The 22,472-nt window shown below is 47.4% G+C and overlaps 1 protein-coding gene across 2 annotated transcripts in view; it reads left to right on the top strand.

Annotated features, from left to right (window-relative positions):
- The window catches only part of COPB1 (coat protein complex I subunit beta 1), a 63,815-nt gene that overhangs the window by 5,929 nt on the left and 35,414 nt on the right, over nt 1–22,472 (top strand). For both annotated transcript variants that reach the window (XM_068109754.2, XM_068109753.2), the window contains exons 2-9: nt 5,407–5,517; nt 5,657–5,886; nt 6,633–6,802; nt 6,928–7,042; nt 8,367–8,459; nt 9,518–9,655; nt 10,095–10,214; nt 18,745–18,852. In XM_068109754.2, coding sequence (XP_067965855.1) covers nt 5,427–5,517; nt 5,657–5,886; nt 6,633–6,802; nt 6,928–7,042; nt 8,367–8,459; nt 9,518–9,655; nt 10,095–10,214; nt 18,745–18,852 — 1,065 coding nt within the window. In that variant the 5' untranslated portion in view covers nt 5,407–5,426. The remainder of the gene's footprint in view (nt 1–5,406; nt 5,518–5,656; nt 5,887–6,632; nt 6,803–6,927; nt 7,043–8,366; nt 8,460–9,517; nt 9,656–10,094; nt 10,215–18,744; nt 18,853–22,472) is intronic.

Genomic DNA, 22,472 nt, shown 5'->3' with positions numbered 1-22,472 from the left:
GATGATGCCGTGTGTGTGTGAGAATTGAACAGGTGTGATTGCACAGGTGTGCAACTGGACAGGTGTGTGGAGCAGTGTATGAGTAGTGAGTGTGTGGATCAGCGCGAATGCGCTTGGGGAGAGAAGGGTGCAGGTGGCACCAGGTGTGAGAGCACAGGTGTGCAAGTACAGGTGTGTGGAGAGAGTTGGAGTAAGTGGTATGGAGTGGTGTGCGTGGTGCGAAGGTGTGGATGGGGGAAGAGTGGACCCCTTTCACGAGTACCCGGGGCGGGTAGTGTAAGTGTTAGGTAGAGGGTGCAGGTAAATTGTGGTTGGATATTGGCATTTGTGGTGCGGTGGCAGAATGGTGTTGTGGATGGGTGCATTAGTGTTGTGGAAATGGCTGGGCGTGTAGCCTGTTAGTGTGTGTAGTTGGTTGGGCACTCCACCACTGTGAGGATGTCGGCCAGGTGAGGCCGCAGGTGGGCTCTGGGAGCCGGTAGTTGTGAGTGGGTGCCTGAGGATCCCGGGTGTGGATCGGGCAGCCCAGTGCCAGAGAGGGCACGGAGTGGGGAGAGCGCCAGAGGGCCTTCCCCAGGTAGATAGGTTAGGGTAAGGAGCAGGTAAGCTCGGAGGCAACTGCAGTGGTGGAGGGGTGCAGGTGGGTAGACCCACTGGGAGAGGTACACGCCACAGCCCAGAAATTGTACGAGGGCACCGGGAGATGAATCGGGGGAGTGAGACCCCAAATTGAAGAGCACCACAGTTTGGCCAATGGGAATTGGTTTTTAGAACCCATAGTGTAAGAGGGCCAATGGTTTGGCCGGAGGAAGACCCCGGGTGGTGTAAAGTTGTTAAAGTCATTTAGGAAATAGTTAGGATTGAAGAACCTGTCGCACCATACGCAGCCACTTACCTGTGGTGATGATGATGACTCCACACCTGTGTTTTCTTTGTTCTGTGTGCAGGAAATGAGATTGCTGTGGATTTGTGAGACGCATCACGACGTGGATGAGACATTGGGGTGATTCCATCTCTCCCTCCTTAGGAGGGACTGATGATGAATTGGTGATGGCAAATTTTGATGTGCAGTTGGAGATGGCAAATTTTGATGAGAGTTGAAAATGGCAAATTTGATTGGTTAGGAGGGAGAGAAGACGAATTTGGTTTATGGGAGGAACGGGGAAGACAGTAGGGATGTTTGTTGATTTGTAAAGTAGATGTTTATGGGTAGTGTTGTGTTTTGTGGATACAGTAAGGGGTAAGGGAGGGGCCATGTAGGTTAGCTGGTGGGGGGGGGGGGGGTGTACGATAGGAACGTACCTGTCTCACCTGGTTCCCATGTGCCCCCAGTGTGCATCACCTTACATTGCGTGCACTTTTGCGCCCTTACCACCTTACTCACTTGTCTGCTTCTTTTGTCTCCCACCTCCGAGGATCTGGCTTTGGGGTAGAGAGAGAGGAGAGAGAGGTGCTGGCTGCGCAGTTGTGGGCCTGCACTTTCGCTGTTTGCTGCCGGGATCGATACACCATATGGACCGCAATGTTTGTGGCCACCCACAATGGACCGCAGTTCGTTTGCGGCCAAGCACCACCCGGGGATGGACCTATGGGTCAACGTGGCACCTATGCCATACAGGTGAACCACTTTTAGTTAACACCAAGTGCACCACAAGAAGAGCAAGAGACACCTGCAGGGTTAGGGGTTGTCGAATTTATTTTTATTCCAATGAACAATGGTGACTGCACCGATTGGTGGTGGGGTGGTGCTTTTGATGCTCGGGAAGGGTGCTCTGCACGTTATTAAAGGCCGTCGGCCACAGAGCACTCGTGGGTTGGTGTATCGATGTTGGCGAGCGCGCTCTCTCTATGCATAACATCTGCATGTGTTCCTCCAAAAACAGGTCCTGGATCGTAGTGTAAATAGCAGCGTAGTCTTGTAAATAATGCTCCCTACCGGCTGTATGTTTAGTTTGAGAATTCTTTCCGGATTCGGTTATCCTGTGGGTGTGTTTCTGTGAGGAGAAGGGTGCAACGTCGCAGGGGGACATATTTACTCATTTGTGAATATCTGTAAAACTGTCGCACTCAGGGTAGAGTTAATAGTAGAGGGAACTACATTGCGTGCCACACTAAAGTAGGTAAAAATTTATCGGGTCGGGACGCCCCGAGGGTAGAGAAGGGTGCAATGTTGCGAATATGGAATTTGGCCTCCATATCCGCTTGTAAATATTCCCCTATTTTCTCCAATACTCCCCAACTTTCCCCGATCCCCCATTCCCTAGTCCCATTGCATGTAAATAACAATCAGTAGAGCCGACCTTCCCCTTATTCCCCCATTAAATGTCGTGCCCAGGTCCACCGCACCACACGTAGACAACTTTCGGACATCTTCCTAGTTATTCTTATTCTATGTCAGTTAAGGCCTCGTCTCCATTAATTATGACTCTTCGTTGCACCAGAATGTGATTATATGGCATCAGTAGTGAGTTTAGGACCTTTCCCATACCTCCTTCCATCTTCTTCCCCAACAATTACAACAACAACAGAGGAGATGGCGGCGGAGCGGGGGAGGATGCGTCCTCACACCGGCTCGATTAGCGCCATAGACCATGCGCTCCACGGGGTTACCACGAAGGGGCTCCTTGTCAGCTCCTCGTCAAGGGCGGAGCCTGGTAAACCCCCCGCACGCACCCAATGAGAAGCAACGTGCCGATTCCACGAGGCGGAGCTAACGAGCCGAGGGCGTGTCACTCCCCGCCGGATATACGCGGCCCCGCGCCGGATGTGACGTCAGATGCGCACCCAGCTTGGAGAAGGAAAGCCACCTGCGAGCGCTGAGTCAGATGCGCCCCCAGCTTGAGCAGACAAGACGCCATCCGAGCGCTGCGACCTCCCCGCATCTCTGGACCGGACCGAGTCGATTCTGACCTTTGAGCCCAGGTGCACCTGGAGCCATCGCTACCCGCCTGTCCTTTCCATCAATCCCCGTGTGAGTCAGCTTTGTCCCGTTTATCTGTCGTCTGTTGGGAATAATATAAGATTGTGTCTAAGTGCTTGTCTTTCTATGCTGTCCCTCTTGTAGTTGTAATCTAACCTTCCGCCTTAATATAACCTCCTCCGGAGGTCTTGAGAACTGAACCCCTGGTGTCGTATTGTGTTATTGTAATCCAGCCGGGTGTCTTCTTTTTCTTATTGAGCCAGCGTGGCGCGGCTTCGTCAACGTTCGAGTACAATCGGGTAATTTGTGCGGACACGACGGCCATTCCGCTCGGCCCACCTTAACATCAAAGTCGTGTCTGTAACAATATAATGTGAAAATCAGGTTTTTGCACCTCCTCAAGACTATTTGCTACAACATAAAACCACAGGTGTCTTTTATTCAGTTCATTTTTTTAAATTGGGGTAATTTTATTTCATCTGTGTAAAAGTGTACCTAATGTTGTAGCCATGCATATATATATATATATATATATATATATATATATATATATATATATATATATATATATATATATATATATATATATATATATATATATATATATATACATACACACACACACAGTCACGTGAAAAAGTAAGTACACCCCATGTAAAGTTTTGACTTTTTCAACATATTTCAACATACAGCTATTTGATCTTCATTTCAACAATATTGATAGATAAAGGTGATATAATACAACAAATATCATGAAACATTTACATTTTGTAGTCCATTGTATAATTTAAATAAACATAAATGCAAATTTCGCATGTGGAAAAAGTAAGTACACCCCTACATTTATCACTACTTCAAATACCTAAAATTAGAATCAGGTGAACCAGCTCAGGTGCAAATGATTAGAACATCGTTGGAGAGGATCTTGGAGGAACCTGTCTTATTTAAACCTCAGACATTTCGTTTGGTTTGCTCTGTGTTGTTGAAGTGTGCGGCGTCACCATGCCTAAATCAAAAGAGCTCTCTGAGGCCTTCAGAAAGAAGGTTATAGATGCCTACGAGACTGGGAAGGGATTTTAAAAATCTCCAAACAATTTGAAATCAATCATTCGACTGTCCGGAAGATCATCTACAAGTGGAGAAGATTCCAAACAACTGCCAACTTGTTCAGGCCAGGCCGCCCCAGCAAGTTCAGCCCGAGAGCAGACCGCAAGATTTTGAAAGAAGTCTCTAAGAACCCCAGAATGTCATCACAGGACCTACAGGTAGCTCTTGCCACTGTTGATGTCAAAGTGCACGAGTCTACCATTAGAAAGAGGCTGCACAAATTTGATCTACATGGGAGGTGTGCCAGGAGGAAGCCTTTGCTGTCCAGAAAGAACATCAGGGCAAGACTAAAGTTTGCCAATGAACACCCAGGCAAAGACCAGCACTTCTGGAACAATGTGCTCTGGACAGATGAGTCAAAGGTAGAGCTATTTGGCCACAGTACCAGAAGACATGTTTGGCGAAAACCAAAGACAGCATTTGACCACAAGAACCTGATACCAACTGTAAAGCATGGTGGTGGAAATATTATGGTTTGGGGCAGCTTTGCTGCTTCAGGGCCTGGGCAGCTCACCATCATAGAATCCACTATGAATTCTGCATTGTACCAGAGGGTGCTTGAGGATGATGCGAGGCCATCTGTCGGAGAGTTGAAGCTCAACCGTAGGTGGACCTTGCAACATGACAATGACCCTAAACATACCAGTAAATCCACCAAGGAATGGCTGAAAAGAAAGAAATGGAGGGTTCTGGAATGGCCAAGTCAAAGCCCGTATCTAAATCCCATCGAGATGTTGTGGGGGGATTTGAAACGAGCTGTGCATGCAAGAAACCCCTCAAACATCGCACAGCTGAAATAATTCTGCATGGAGGAGTGGGCAAAAATTTCTCCCAGTTGATGTCAGAGACTGGTAGACAGTTATAAGAAACGCCTACTTGAGGTTGTTTCTGCCAAAGGGGGCAATACCACCTATTAGAGCCAAGGGTGTACTTACTTTTTCCACATGCGAAATTTGCATTTATGTTTATTTAAATTATACAATGGACTACAAAATGGAAATGTTCAATGATATATGTTATATTATATCACCTTTATCTATCAATATTGTTGAAATGAAGATCAAATAGCTGTATGTTGAAATGTGTTGAAAAAGTCAAAACTTTACATGGGGTGTACTTTCTTTTTCACGTGACTGTATATATATATATATATATATATATATATATATATATATATATATATATATATATATATATATATATATATATATACTGTATATATATATATATATATACATACATACATACATACATACATACATACATACACACACATGTGCAGATCGTGAGGAGACAATGCCAACAGTGTGTCAAACAGATCTGCTGTTGGTCCAGGAGGTGGATGGAGTTGCTCTATGTGCCTTTGCTTTGTGTTGCAGGACAGAGTGTGAGCAGCAAAATGACTGCGGCGGAGAACATCTGCTACACTCTTATCAACATCCCAAGTGAAACGGAACCTCCCAGCGAGATTACGCTGAAAAATGATCTTGGTTAGTTCAGATTTTGATGGTTGTAGTGATTGACGAATGCTCATGGGGGCAGATTGTACTCTTGTGTGATTGCAACTAGCAATTTAATTCGTGAATTGATTTCCAAATGTCACTTTCAATCTGTGTAACTGTCCTACAGAGAAAGGTGATGTCAAGACAAAGACCGAGGCCTTGAAAAAGGTGATTGTGATGATCCTGAATGGTGATCGGTTGCCAGGACTCCTCATGACCATAATTCGATTTGTTTTACCACTCCAAGACCACACTCTCAAAAAACTGTTGCTTATCTTCTGGGAGATTGTTCCAAAAACCACAGCAGATGGCAAACTCCTTCAAGAGATGATCCTAGTTTGCGACGCTTACAGAAAGGTGAACTAACTTTTTTCTTTTACAGCGTCTAAGGCTCGTAGTGGAGCTCTCACACACACACACACACACACACACACACACACACACACACACACACACACACACACACACACTTGTCCCCTTGTTAGGTTATTTCTTCAAAATAAGCTCGTAAAGTATATATCGGTGTCCAGTCATACGTATGCTCATTAACATTTGATTCCTCATTAACAGCTCCTCACAAACTACCTGACTGATGTGGAACAAATTTGGGACAATGCATCAGGACAGTAAGGTCTCATGGGGTTGTGCTCAACCATCCAGATCTGACCATTTAATGGGGTTAAAGGGGGGAGGGAGGAGGGGTTGCCCCAAATATTGGTATTTCATTCAAAAATATTCTTCTCAGAAACCGCCAGACAGATCCAGACCAAACTCGCTACGTGGAATCAGGACCGTGGCCTAACCTTAAGTTGTGCTCCTCATGGTCGTATCTCCCCTAAAAAGGGGCTCTATGGGGCTATTATTTTATATAGCAGGATTATGTGCCTTTCAATTTTAATGAGCACTGCTGTATTGCATGACTAATCAGTATGGAGTGAATGGGTGAATAGTAGATTTGAAAAACGTTAATAAAATCACTAACATTGACTTCTTTCTTACCCAGCTAACCTAGTAACAAATAAAAACTTCATTGTGTAGAGTTATATTTATATATATATATATGTTTTCTTTAATATATATATTTATATTAAACAATGATGCAGGACCTACAGCATCCAAATGAGTTTATCCGTGGCTCAACTCTACGGTTCCTTTGCAAACTAAAGGAAGCTGAACTGCTGGAACCCCTAATGCCAGCCATCCGTATGTGCTTGGAACATCGGCACAGCTACGTGCGTCGCAATGCTGTGCTTGCTATATACACCATCTACAGGTACCGTACCTGACCTCAATGGGCTCCGAGGTTTTCTGTTTTGTTCACGGACCAATTGTTCTGTTTTGTTCACGGACCAATTGTTCTGTTTCTTTTCATTTAATGTATATTTTAACTGCTTTCAGAAATTTTGAGCATCTCATCCCAGATGCACCTGAGCTCATTCACGACTTTTTGGTGAATGAAAAAGATTCCAGCTGCAAACGTAACGCTTTCATGATGCTGATTCATGCAGACCAGGTAATTACTTCTTTTTTGTTAATTTGTTGTAACTTTTGCACACCCTTGTTAACATTATAGTATATGCAAAACAATTGGGCTACTGTAATAATAAAAAAAAAACAATATTCATTCTACTGTCATACATCTGCAAAACTTGTGCATGCCAATTGCCCAAGCATATTACAATGTGTATCTTACTATAATTCACCAAATGTCCGTCCGTCCGTTCGAAGGTACCGCAAAAACGGCTGAACCGATCGCAACAATATTTTGGGTGGGTATTCCTGGGACCCCTTGGAGTAAAATAGGCTATATTGTTTTTCCAATTTTTTCCCCAATTTTCCAGTTTTTCCAAACACGATGGAATAATATTTACCGATATGAACAGTGATGTGGCTTTTGTTGAAATTCTACGTACCAGGAGAGAGTAGATCGACTCCTGACGAACTCTTCCGATATAAACGTGCGGCTCCAAAGTAACATGGCAGCATGTGCAAAGCGACTGAGAAACAGGTGTAGCGGCCGCTTCCGTGTTACAGATTCGGCGCGCACTCTTCACACATAAACGTGCGACTAAGAAAGACGTGTAGTGGCCGCTTCCGTTTTGCAGAATTCAATCTTTTTTCAAAATGGGCGCCATGTACTGTTTAGATTTTGATGATTTGTGTGTGATATGATTCAACGGATGTTTATATGAATCGTTTAAAACAAAAAAAAAAGCCTTCAATTTCTGATATTTTGCCTTCTCATTTGGGCTTTCCAATTGAAGCCCCACCCATAGGGCGGGTACCGTTGCTAGTAAATGATAATGAATTGTATCAACAAATATAGACTTCTTTATATTTTCTTTAAATAATAGAATATACTCTCAGACCCCGCTCGCGAGGGATACGTTCTTGGAAACTCCACGAGGGATACGTTCCTGGAAAATCCGCGAATAGCGAAACCCGTAACTAGAGGGGCATTGTTTCAATGGAAAAAGGGGGAATAGGTTCTAAAATAAAAAAATGGGGACTATAACTGAGTCTGTTTATCAAGTACATTTTAAGACGTTTTAAAAAATGCAGAATTAATACTTGTGGAAGAGCAAGGTGATGGAGGTTAGAAACACATGTACTGACAGTTAAGACACAAGCAAGAAGTGGAAGGGAGGAAACACAGTAACTTTCAAATAGGTCGTGCTCATGGGGGTATTATTAACCATTTTAACAAAATATGTAACCTTTGTTCTGTATGAATAAGTAACCTTATCATTTGTTCATTAAATCTACCCATTCGCAAGTGATGCTTGTTAGATTTTGAGGGAAATGGAGTGAAATGCCTATTGTGTTGTTGTCATCAGGATCGTGCCTTGGATTATTTAAGTACATGCATTGATCAGGTGCACACCTTTGGAGACATTCTTCAGCTCGTCATTGTGGAACTTATATACAAGGTATGTCTCTCCTGGCTTTTACTGCTCACTGCTCAAGAATGGCTTTTTGTTGAGCTGTGAAGCTCGTGGAAGAGTTTAAACATGGTACAGCTAACGCACCCACAGCAGGACAGAGGGATGCTTGGGGAATTAATGGTTAATGGAAAGAATGGAAGAGTAAAGGGAGGGGTGGAGAGGGGAGGAAGGTACAAATGGTGAACAAGCTGGGATACGAGGTCACGCACCAGTATGGGGCTTAAAAGAATCGGAAATGAAAAATAGGGATGAAACAGCAAATAAATGCGAAGATTGGTGGAGGGAGAGGGGACAAAACAGAAAAACCTAGTAAGGAATGGGTAGGCTTGGGAGGATTACTGAGGGTAGAAAACATGAGTATAGATGGGGGAGAAGAGTGAACAGCCATCTTGAACCAATGAAGGAAAGGAGAACATTGAACCGGCTGAGGAAGCCGGTTCTGACTGAGGAAATTGATTGAGAAATGTAAAATTTTATCTTAAACTATTTATCGTATTTCAAAATAACTTCAACATCAATAATTATTCAACACAATAAATTGTCCACACTTCTTCCTCATTTGTATACAGCACAAAGCTGTGGGGAACATAATTTGCTAATGGGGCAGCTGTGCCGCTGATGCAATACCATCGGTGGTGATTATGGCAGGATCGTGAAATTTAGCCTACTCTTCATGAAGGACACCGTGGGATCTCTGACGTCCACCAATGAATGCTGGCAGACGGGACGCCCGTTTAACGTACATCCGAGGGTCGGTACACACATTGATGAATCGCCCTGCCTGTGAAACGCCGGGATGAGAGTTTATAGGTGGGTCTGGATTCAAACCCAAGCTACATAGCTTAGAGGCGAGTGCGCATCCCTCTAGGCCATCCACTGAATTTGGCTGTCTACAAAAAACAATTTGAAATTGCAAAGCACATGTTAATTTGATGTCAGGTTAAATGAAAGGACAGGAACGTTCTGGGTGAATAGGATTATAGCGTCTAAACTTCCCCTTTTATAGCCACACAAGTTCCACATTTATTTTGTATCTTCTCTAGGTTTGCCGCGCCAGCCCGTTGGAACGAGCACGCTTCATCCGATGCATATACAATCTGCTGCAATCTTCGAGCCCCGCTGTGCGCTACGAGGCTGCTGGGACACTCATCACACTGTCCAGTGCTCCCACTGCTGTTAAGGTTCAGATTATACATCTCCACTGAGGCTTGTTTCTTATTCAAGTGAAATTCCTTTTTTGCATCAAAAGTAGATCTTTTTGTAACTTAAAAATTTTTTGGGCCTTTTTTCAAAATATCGCTTGTCTCGGTTTCGGTGAATTCCCATTCCTGATCGGTCAATTATGATATGTTCCCCAGTTTGAAGCTACATTATCTTTGCAGCAATTGTTTTGCAGTCCCGAAAGCAATCATCAAATTAAATCTTCTTCTTCATCTTCTTCTTTTTCTTCTTCTTCCCTCTTTTTTTCATGTGGCAGAATGAAATGTTAATCTGCTATCTTTCAATCAGTGATGGGCCATTTTCTGATGTTCTTGCACACGGCTGCTTTTTTAATAAGGTTTATTTTGATTGCTTTCAGTAATTCTCTACAGTCTAACAAAAGTCTACATGTCCCATCAGGCTGCTGCACAATGTTACATTGAGCTGATAATCAAAGAGAGCGACAACAACGTCAAACTCATTGTTCTTGACCGGCTCATTGATCTCAAGGACCATCCAAATCATGAGAAAATCCTGCAGGTACGGTCAATTATATCTTTTAATTTTTTTTTTTCACAATGTAAGGCTCGGAGTAAGAGCTGCCACACTCGCACAGATCTAACATGTGGACATACAGACGAATACATGAGACACAATGCAGGACTGTTGGACGAGACAAACACAGCCACTGAGTTTGGGGGAAGTGTCGTCACTTCCTTGGGCCCTCTGGGTACCAGCAACATCACAACAATGGCGCCACTTTTCACACAGCACCAAAATTCCTAAGGAGGGATTTCCTCCTATTCATGGATGCCAACCTATGGGGATTGTCCGTGATATATCCTTTTAAATGCTGAGCGTCAAGCAAGGAAGCAGCACATACCATTTAAAAATGTCTTTGGTATAACTCGTATAACCCTGGCTGGGGATTGCACCTACAACCTCCCTGACTCGGAGTGGATGCTCCAACCATTATACTGTTACAGACACGACTTTGATGTTAAGGTGGGCCGAGCGGAATGGCCGTCGTGTCCGCACAAATTACCCGATTGTACTCGAACGTTGACGAAGCCGCGCCACGCTGGCTCAATAAGAAAAAGAAGACACCCGGCTGGATTACAATAACACAATACGACACCAGGGGTTCAGTTCTCAAGACCTCCGGAGGAGGTTATATTAAGGCGGAAGGTTAGATTACAACTACAAGAGGGACAGCATAGAAAGACAAGCACTTAGACACAATCTTATATTATTCCCAACAGACGACAGATAAACGGGACAAAGCTGACTCACACGGGGATTGATGGAAAGGACAGGCGGGTAGCGATGGCTCCAGGTGCACCTGGGCTCAAAGGTCAGAATCGACTCGGTCCGGTCCAGAGATGCGGGGAGGTCGCAGCGCTCGGATGGCGTCTTGTCTGCTCAAGCTGGGGGCGCATCTGACTCAGCGCTCGCAGGTGGCTTTCCTTCTCCAAGCTGGGTGCGCATCTGACTCAGCGCTCGCAGGTGGCTTTCCTTCTCCAAGCTGGGTGCGCATCTGACTCAGCGCTCGCAGGTGGCTTTCCTTCTCCAAGCTGGGTGCGCATCTGACGTCACATCCGGCGCGGGGCCGCGTATATCCGGCGGGGAGTGACACGCCCTCGGCTCGTTAGCTCCGCCTCGTGGAATCGGCACGTTGCTTCTCATTGGGTGCGTGCGGGGGGTTTACCAGGCTCCGCCCTTGACGAGGAGCTGACAAGGAGCCCCTTCGTGGTAACCCCGTGGAGCGCATGGTCTATGGCGCTAATCGAGCCGGTGTGAGGACGCATCCTCCCCCGCTCCGCCGCCATCTCCTCTGTTGTTGTTGTAATTGTTGGGGAAGAAGATGGAAGGAGGTATGGGAAAGGTCCTAAACTCACTACTGATGCCATATAATCACATTCTGGTGCAACGAAGAGTCATAATTAATGGAAACGAGGCCTTAACTGACATAGATTAAGAATAACTAGGAAGATGTCCGAAAGTTGTCTACGTGTGGTGCGGTGGACCTGGGCACGACATTTAATGGGGGAATAAGGGGAAGGTCGGCTCTACTGATTGTTATTTACATGCAATGGGACTAGGGAATGGGGGATCGGGGAAAGTTGGGGAGTATTGGAGAAAATAGGGGAATATTTACAAGCGGATATGGAGGCCAAATTCCATATTCGCAACATTGCACCCTTCTCTACCCTCGGGGCGTCCCGACCCGATAAATTTTTACCTACTTTAGTGTGGCACGCAATGTAGTTCCCTCTACTATTAACTCTACCCTGAGTGCGACAGTTTTACAGATATTCACAAATGAGTAAATATGTCCCCCTGCGACGTTGCACCCTTCTCCTCTCAGAAACACACCCACAGGATAACCGAATCCGGAAAGAATTCTCAAACTAAACATACAGCCGGTAGGGAGCATTATTTACAAGACTACGCTGCTATTTACACTACGATCCAGGACCTGTTTTTGGAGGGACACATGCAGATGTTATGCATAGAGAGAGAGCGCGCTTGCCAACATCGATACACCAACCCACGAGTGCTCTGTGGCCGACGGCCTTTAATAACGTGCAGAGCACCCTTCCCGAGCATCAACAGCACCACCCCACCACCAATCGGTGCAGTCACCATTGTTCATTGGAATAAAAATAAATTCGACAACCCCTAACCCTGCAGGTGTCTCTTGCTCTTCTTGTGGTGCACTTGGTGTTAATTAACAGTGGTTCACCTTTATGGCATAGGTGCCACGTTGACCCATAGGTCCATCCCCGGGTGGTGCTTGGCCGCAAACGAACTGCGGTCCATTGTGGGTGGCCACAAACATTGCGGTCCATATGGTGTATCGATCCCGGCAGCAAACAGCGAAAGTGCAGGCCCACAACTGCGAAGCCAGCACCTCTCTCTCCTCTCTCTCTACCCCAAAGCCAGATCCTCGGAGGTGGGAGACAAAAGAAGAAACAAGTGAGTAAGGTGGTAAGGGCGCAAAAGTGCACGCAATGTAAGGTGATGCACACTGGGGGCACATGGGAACCAGGTGAGACAGGTACGTTCCTATCGTACGCCCCCCCCCACCAGGTAACCTACATGGCCCCTCCCTTACCCCTTACTGTATCCACACAACACAACACTACCCATAAACATCTACTTTACAAATCAACAAACATCCCTACTGTCTTCCCCGTTCCTCCCATATACCAAATTCGTCTTCTCTCCCTCCTAACCAATCAAATTTGCCATTTTCAACTCTCATCAAAATTTGCCATTTTCAACTCTCATCAAAATTTGCCATCTCCAACTCAACATCATAATTTGCCATCACCAATTCATCATCAGTCCCTCCTAGGGAGGGAGAGATGGAATCACTCCAATGTCTCATCCACGTCGTGATGCGTCTCACAAATCCACACAGCGATTCATCTCCTGCAACAAAACAAAGAAAACACAGGTGTGGAGTCATCATCATCACCACAGGTAAGTGGCTGCGTATGGTGCGACAGGTTCTTCAATCCTAACTATTTCCTAAATGACTTTAACAACTTTACACTACCCGGGGTCTTCCTCCGGCCAAACCATTGGCCCTCTTACACTATGGGTTCTAAAAAACCAATTCCCATTGGCCAAACTGTGGTGCTCTTCAATTTGGGGTCTCACTCCCCCGATTCATCTCCCGGTGCCCTCGCACAATTTCTGGGCTGTGGCGTGTACCTCTCCCAGTGGGTCTACCCACCTGCACACCTCCCCCACTGCAGTTGCCTCCGAGCTTACCTGCTCCTTACCCTAACCTATCTACCTGGGGAAGGCCCTCTGGCGCTCTCCCCACTCCGTGCCCTCTCTGGCACTGGGCTGCCCGATCCACACCCGGGATCCTCAGGCACCCACTCACAACTACCGGCTCCCAGAGCCCACCTGCGGCCTCACCTGGCCGACATCCTCACAGTGGTGGAGTGCCCAACCAACTACACACACTAACAGGCTACACGCCCAGCCATTTCCACAACACTAATGCACCCATCCACAATACCATTCTGCAACCGCACCACAAATGCCAATATCCAACCACAATTTACCTGCACCCTCTACCTAATACTTACACTACCCGCCCCGGGTACTCGTGAAAGGGGTCCACTCTTCCCCCATCCACACCTTCGCACCATGCACACCACTCCGTACCACTTACTCCAACTTTCTCCACACACCTGTACTTGCACACCTGTGCTCTCACACCTGGTGCCACCGGCACCCTTCTCTCCCCAAGCGCATTCGCGCTGATCCACAACACTCACTACTCATACACTGCTCCACACACCTGTCCAGTTGCACACTTGTGCAATCACACCTGTTCAATCCTCACACACACAGCATCATCTCAGCTAACTACTCCCTTCTGAAACTTGCGCTTCCCAGTCGTCCCTTTAAACTATTGCGCTCCCTCGTCATTATAATCCACACTAATCTACCTGCGTCCCCACTACAGGTATCAGTCACTAACTAACCTTAACGTTACCTACTGTCATCTTCGCTAGATCCCTACACACAATATCCTAACCCCCCCCGGGCTAGTTTTCACTGCCATACACCCCATAAACTATTGCTCCTTTGCCCCACCATGGGAAGGGTGGCAGATTTGCCATCCCACCCCATCGGGGGTCTCTCACTACCAATTTTGCACATCAAATTTCAACAAATTAAAAATTTGCCAATCATTTGCCAATCACTGTACCATTACCAATCATCACTCTGCCAATCCTTTGCCAATCATCAAATTTTGCTTTTCTCTAATTTTGGGTCCAAAACACTAACCTCATCACCCAGTCGACTCACTAATACCTCTCGGTGCGCCAATTCCTGTCCAAAGCCCGGCTTCGTAAAGCCAAGCCATGAATGCTGGTTGTTCTGTGCCAGCGGCTGGGTGCGTCCCGCATTCGGTGCAGGGAAGGAGGTTTACCCGGGCCGAGATCCCACGCACCATCTCGGCACGGAGCCATCCAATGCCCCGATCTCGACCTGCCGGCACGTCTCACCAAAAAGTGGTCGCCATGACGACCCTTTCTATCGGGCTGCCAGCTCCGCCTAGTGGAGCCTGGACGCGGCCGTTCAAAGCGAGGCCCGGCACGCACCGAGGGCCTGCTTCGGCTAAAAGTCGCTCTAACCTCTAACCCGTGTAACGTCGATGCTTCACCTGGACGCTTACACCCCGCAGCCCGTTCCTTGCTCACACATCCAGCCGTGCCCATGCTCCTCGTACCTTTCCTTACACACCCAGGTACACCCATTCCACTCACAGCCTTGGTCACACACCTGACCACCGAACACTTTGGCACACATTCGTTGCTCGCACACCTCACCAATACACCGCTTCGCACCCCCTCCTCGGTCACCTCCTCTGTGACAATCACAGGTGTGCCCTCATTCGCACACCCAACCACGTGCCTCACCACCAATTCCAGCGTGCATTCCCACTCACGCTCTACCATTCCAGGTGTGCATCCTTCCATCCCAGGTGTACATCCTCTCTCACCTGTCACAACTAACTCACGCTCCATGTCACTCTCACTACTCTCACCTCCATTCTTGACAGCGCACTCACCCTTACTCTTGACAGCGCACTCTTTCCTCGTGCACCTGTCCATCACACACCTTTCTCGCGCACACTCTCCCGTTACACCCTCTGTAACACTCACCACAGGTGGACACTCTTCCTTACTTCTGACAGCGCACTCTTTCCTCATGCACCTGTCCGTCACACACCTTTCTCGCGCACACTCTCCCGTTACACCCTCTGTAACACTCACTACAGGTGTGCATTCTTCCTTGCCTTTGACAGCGCACTCTTTCCTCATGCACCCGTCCGTTACACACCTCTCTCGCGCACACTCTCCCGTCACACCCTCTGCAACACTCACCACACCGCGCTTCCATGTGCCCCCTCGCACACGCGCTACGACCGACTCATTCTCGCCAGCACCCTCACTACTCCTTGGCACGCACTTTTTCCTCACACACCCCAGAGTCGGACTTTCTCGCACACCTCCTCTTTCGCACACCAGACCTGTCGCACACTTCACCAACGGCCTCTCACGAACACCCGGGTCTATCTCGACCCCCAAGCTTATTAAATCACCTGGCGCATCATACGCACGACCATATTGGTCACCACTTACACCGGGTCCTCTTTCTCTTCGCTTCTCCTCCATCACCTGCGAATCCCTCATCCGGTTAATGAGCACATCATCACGATCCGAACACAGACTCTGGACCAATTCTTTTACCTCCTCTTTTATCTCTTTCTTATCCTCTCTCCGTCGCTTTTTAATTTCGCTCACCCCTTCTTCCACTTCTTCTAATTTTTGCTTCATCTCCTTCATCTCTTCGTGCGCCCCTTTAAGTTCTTCCTCTAACTCCACTTTATTTTTTTCTATGTGCTCCCGCACCTCCCGCTCTTTAACCTCCATTACCTCTACCACCTTGTCCATTTTCCTCGTCAGGTCCTCATGTACCGTCTGACACTCTTTTTTAATTACCCCTACGTCCTTTTTCATCTCCTTCTGTGTCGATTTTAAACCCTCTATTACCGCTGTGTTCTTCTTTACCTGGTCCCCCAACTCCTTTTGTCCCACTGTCAGTTGTTCTACTCCCAGCGTCAACTCCTCTATACCACCTTGCAATTTTACAGTCCCCTTTCTCACCTCTTTCTCCATGCGCTCCTTACAGTGCCTCACCTCCTCGCGCACTCCTCCGACCTCCTCACTCACTCCTCTTCTGATCTCCTCTCCCATCACTTGCATCTCCTGCCCAGATGCCACCCTCATCTGCTCCATTTCCTCCCTGTGAGCATCCAGTTTGGTTTCTACCCCCATTCTGACCCCCTCTATCTGCTGCTCCATTTGTTTAACTTCCCTTTCCGCTTGGTCCCTCATGTCCCTCAATTTGCCTTCCATACTGTTTTCTAACCCCTCTAACCCATTTTTCACTCCCTCTATTTGATTCTCTTGAGCGGCCATTCTGTTTTCTACCCCCGTTAACCCATGTTTCACTCCCTCTATCTGATTCTCTTGAGCGGCCATTCTGTTTTCTACCCCCGTTAACCCATTCTTTACTTCTTTTATCCCGTTGTCTAACTCCTCAAATTTCTTTTCTAATCCCTTAAAATTATTGTCTAACCCCTCACCGGTACCCCTCATTTGGCCCTCTAATCGCCCACTATCAACCCTCATTTGGCCCTCCATCCTATCCATTTTTGCATTCAGTTGGGTCAAGAATAATCTGAGGTCAAACCCGGTTTGCCCAGCGTCCCCAGCCGCCACCGCAGGCTCGCCCTCCGCGGCGCCGCTATTTTGGGACCCTTCAACCACGTGAGCGAGCGCGCCATTTTGCGCGCCCGCTACTTCGTGCGTGACGGCGCTATTTTGCGAACCTGCCGCCCTCACTGCTTCGCTCTCCTCATGTCCCTCAATTTGGTCCTGGACCGACCCTGCTTCACTCTCCCCTACCGGACCCCAGCCGTCTTGATCCGCCATAGCGCGACTTTCAAAATTCGAGTTTCGTAACACCAATCCAAATTTTGCTGTTATAATTTCGTCGAGCGCAGTAACCGCGGGACCGCGCTCCGGATCGATTTGGTCGAGCGCCGTACGCGCTCCGGCTCGATTTTCCCTCCCAAAATTTGGGCCTAACTAATTTAGTCCCGGGTCCGAATCTCACTCCTCGACACCAATTGTTACAGACACGACTTTGATGTTAAGGTGGGCCGAGCGGAATGGCCGTCGTGTCCGCACAAATTACCCGATTGTACTCGAACGTTGACGAAGCCGCGCCACGCTGGCTCAATAAGAAAAAGAAGACACCCGGCTGGATTACAATAACACAATACGACACCAGGGGTTCAGTTCTCAAGACCTCCGGAGGAGGTTATATTAAGGCGGAAGGTTAGATTACAACTACAAGAGGGACAGCATAGAAAGACAAGCACTTAGACACAATCTTATATTATTCCCAACAGACGACAGATAAACGGGACAAAGCTGACTCACACGGGGATTGATGGAAAGGACAGGCGGGTAGCGATGGCTCCAGGTGCACCTGGGCTCAAAGGTCAGAATCGACTCGGTCCGGTCCAGAGATGCGGGGAGGTCGCAGCGCTCGGATGGCGTCTTGTCTGCTCAAGCTGGGGGCGCATCTGACTCAGCGCTCGCAGGTGGCTTTCCTTCTCCAAGCTGGGTGCGCATCTGACTCAGCGCTCGCAGGTGGCTTTCCTTCTCCAAGCTGGGTGCGCATCTGACTCAGCGCTCGCAGGTGGCTTTCCTTCTCCAAGCTGGGTGCGCATCTGACGTCACATCCGGCGCGGGGCCGCGTATATCCGGCGGGGAGTGACGCGCCCTCGGCTCGTTAGCTCCGCCTCGTGGAATCGGCACGTTGCTTCTCATTGGGTGCGTGCGGGGGGTTTACCAGGCTCCGCCCTTGACGAGGAGCTGACAAGGAGCCCCTTCGTGGTAACCCCGTGGAGCGCATGGTCTATGGCGCTAATCGAGCCGGTGTGAGGACGCATCCTCCCCCGCTCCGCCGCCATCTCCTCTGTTGTTGTTGTAATTGTTGGGGAAGAAGATGGAAGGAGGTATGGGAAAGGTCCTAAACTCACTACTGATGCCATATAATCACATTCTGGTGCAACGAAGAGTCATAATTAATGGAAACGAGGCCTTAACTGACATAGATTAAGAATAACTAGGAAGATGTCCGAAAGTTGTCTACGTGTGGTGCGGTGGACCTGGGCACGACATTTAATGGGGGAATAAGGGGAAGGTCGGCTCTACTGATTGTTATTTACATGCAATGGGACTAGGGAATGGGGGATCGGGGAAAGTTGGGGAGTATTGGAGAAAATAGGGGAATATTTACAAGCGGATATGGAGGCCAAATTCCATATTCGCAACAATACCAACAAGTCTGGATTTTTCTTTCTGGCCATTTGAGCATGTCCCTGTGGTATAGCTACAATGTTTGGGCATATCGAAGAGCTTGAAACATGGGCCTTTAATTTATTTTGTTTTTGCAGGAACTTGTGATGGACATCCTTCGCGTGCTGAGCACACCAGATCTAGAAGTTCGACGCAAGACATTACAGCTGGCTTTGGACCTCGTCTCCACACGCAATGTGGAGGAGGTAAAACCTCTGTCATGCTGTCTACACATTTCATGCTGCGTGCGTCGGCTGTGATAGTTGAACGAATAGGAAAGGAGGGGAGGGATATGAACTAGCAACTAGAATGGTTGAGTTAGGTTGAGTTGCTTTACAAGTGCATTCACCACAGCAAGTAAAATTGTTCATTTGATCATCATCATCATCATCATCATCATCATCATCATCATCATCATCATCATCATCATCATCATCATCATCATCATCATCATCATCATCATCATCATCATCATCATCATCATCATCATCATCATCATCATCATCATCATCATCATCATCATCATCATCATCATCATCATCATCATCATCATCATCATGTACCATGCAGAGCATTGGTGCTGCCAAAGCAGTTTCTCAGCTACAATTCCGGACTTGTCACCACTCCCACTCAGAAAAGTCAGCACAGGAATTTGTAATTTGTTCATGGTCCCGGCAATGGTAATCAAATTATGTGCAATGTTTCACTTCTGACATTGTTATAATGAGCTGTCAATATATTTTTTTTTTTAACCCTGAGGCCTTGCTAATCCCACTTGTATTTTTCTTAATCTACACTGATTTTTATATCTTCCCTTTCGGTTGATGTAGTCAATAGTGACCGACTACACTCGACTGCCAAAATTGGCACTGATCTTATTTTTTTAACCATTTTCGTGATCCTTATTAATTCCTATGCAAACTGATAGGACCCTATAATACAACAACAACAACAACAACAGGCATTTTAAGGCCATTTTCCCTGCTAGAGCAGGGGATAGCCTTGCGGGCCCCATTACAATCTTCTCCATTTTGCCCTATTTTCTACATCTCCCCTTGTTAACCCCCTTGCCCACATTTCTTCTTCCACCATCTTTAGCCAAGCCTTTCTCGGTCTTCCCCGTCCTCTAGTTCCTTCTACATTCACTTTTTTTTTTTTTTTTTTGTATATAGAGTCGAGGCTCGTGAAAGAGCTAACATTTATCAAACAAACAAATCAAACAAACAAGCAAACAAAGTATATAAAAAGGGGAGCGGTCGACAAGATGGGGAGAGAAGGGGAGGAAGCACACAAACACAACATTTGAGAGCAGGGACATCGGGAGATGTTTTTGGAGGGAGAGGGCCTGGGGGGAGGCAGGATAGGTATAAAACGCAAGGACACCAAGGACTTCCAGGAAATAAGTCAAAAGTCACCTCAAAAAAGTGGATTTGGGGTGAAATTAGCGGGGGTAGAAAAGATCAAGGTTTTGGATTGGGGAAGATGAGAGATGGTGGTGAACAGCCGTTTTAAAGACCTGGAGGGAGGAGTGGGATTGAAGAGAGTGAGAGAGTTTGTTCCAGAGGCGGGAGAAAAGAGGAATGAAGGAGTGAAGGTGAGCAGAGAGTCTTGATTTTGGCAGTTTAACCATAGGAGGGTTGCAGGCAGATCTTGAGCGACCTGTAGGAATATTTGGGGGACAGAGCCCAGAGAGAGCTGGGGGAGCAAGGCCGGAGAGGAGTCGGTAGAAGACGGAAAGACCACCAACCTGTCTGCGGTGAGTAAGTGAAAGGCCCTCGGAGATAGCGTCATCGCGGGAGATTCCAATGATGCTGAATGCTTTGGGTTCAACAACGTGAAGATGAGCTAGGTGTGAGGCAGGCGCGCCAGCCCAGAGGGGAGAGCAGTACTCCATTGAGCTGCGGATGAAAGCCTTGTATGTGGTGAGGAGCTCAGGTGTGCCAAGGAAGGACTTCGCAGGATGCCCAGTCTGCGACTGGCTTTGGAGGCCAGCTTGGAAATGTGGTTTTCCCAGGAAAGATCATGGCAGATAGTGAGACCCAAAAGCTTGAGTGACAGAACTTCTTGGAGAGGATTATTCAGAAAGTAGATGGGAGGGTTGTCCAGTCGGTCTTTTCGGAGAGACATCGTAAGAGTGTGAGATTTGTCAGGATTGAAAGACATGTTCCACTTGTTTGCCCATGACCAGTCTGTGATTTTGTCCAGGTCTGCAGAGAGTGAGGAGGCTGCAGACTGCCGATCTGAGGGATGAGGAATGGAGCGGCAGAGAGTGGAGTCATCAGCAAAGAGATAGAGAGGATTTTCAACAGAGTCAGAGAGATCATTGATGAAGACCAGAAAAAGCACAGGGCCCAGAACACTGCCTTGGGGAGCTCCAGCCTGAACAGGAAGAGGAGATGAGAGAAACCCATTCAGGGCCACACGTTGACTACGACTATGGAGAAAGTCCGCCAGCCATGCGTGGAGATTTCCATGGATACCAAAGGAGGAGAGTTTGGTGAGCAGAGCGGGGTGCCAGACCGTATCGAAGGCACGTGATATGTCGAGGGAGACAGCTCTAATTTCCTGTTTGGCATTGAGGACCTCCATCCATTGTTGAGACAGCAGAAGCAGCATGTCCAGAGTAGAGTGGCCTGGTCTGAAACCAAATTGATGATCAGAGATCAAGCCATTGGAGAAGAGGAAAGATTTCATATCCGAAGCAATGATGGATTCCATGACTTTGCTGATAATTGGGAGAAGGCTGATTGGTCTGTAGTTGCTAGGATCTGTTTTTGCACCTTTTTTGTGCAAAGCGGTGATGTTGGCTGATTTCCAAGCAGATGGCAGTTGACCATGAGCAAAAGAGAGGGTGAAGAGAACAGAGAGAGGGAGTGAAAGAGCGGAAGAACAGGATTTTAGGATCCATGGGCTGATGTCATCAGGTCCAGTTGCAGAATCAGAGTCTAGGGTTGACAGAAACTTTTCTACCTTGTCAGGAGGAAAGGACACGGAGTCCAGGAGCAGCTGGGTACGACTGGGTACGGTGGGTACAGAGAGGGATGGGTTTGGGACACAAGATTTAGAGGCAAACACAGAGTTGAGGCATTCAGCCTTTTCACGTGCGGAGTCAGCTGTGTAGCCATTTGAGGTAAGGGAGGGGATGGAGGGGGAACAAACACCAGAAACAGATTTGACCAGATGCCACCAGGATTTGGAAGAGGGAGACAGATAAGAGAGTTCGGTCTTGAGAACGGAGAGATATTTTTTCCTGGCTCTCCTGAGGGTGGACACACACTTGTTTCGGGCTTTGTGAAAGGAAATGAGATTTCCTTCCGTTGGATTTGCTTTCCAGGAGACGAAGGCAAGTTGTTTCTGGGCAACAGCCTCACCACAAGATTCCGTGTACCATGGACGGGAGGAAGGGTATGACAACTGAAGACGAGATGGGATAAATCTGTGCATGAGAGAGAGCAATTTACTTTGGAAGAATTCCCAGGATGAGTTGATGTCAGAGGTGGTAAAGACCATCTGGGAGACCAGTACAGATGATTGATGGCTGCTTGAAGACCGTGCCAGTTGGCCTGAGTGAAATGCCAGACTCGTCGACGCTGAGGAGGCTCTCTGAGAATGGTCAGAGAGATGTCCACTTTAACAAGCACATGATCAGATGAGCCGATTGGAGCAGAAGAAGAGCAGCAGACATTTTCAGGGAAGTTAGTCAAAACCAAGTCCAGAAGAAAAGATGTTCCGTTGACTGAGATCCGGGTCGGGAAATTGACAGATTGTGTCAGTCCCAGTGAGTCGCAGAAATCCTTTGCTGAGGAGCCATGGCTGGTGAGAGAGG

This window comes from Myxine glutinosa, chromosome 3 (assembly GCF_964187855.1).
Source record: "Myxine glutinosa chromosome 3, kmMyxGlut1.1, whole genome shotgun sequence".
NCBI lineage: Eukaryota > Metazoa > Chordata > Myxini > Myxiniformes > Myxinidae > Myxine > Myxine glutinosa.
Note: the sequence above shows the minus strand (reverse complement) of the source record. Positions and strands in the feature narration are given on the sequence as shown.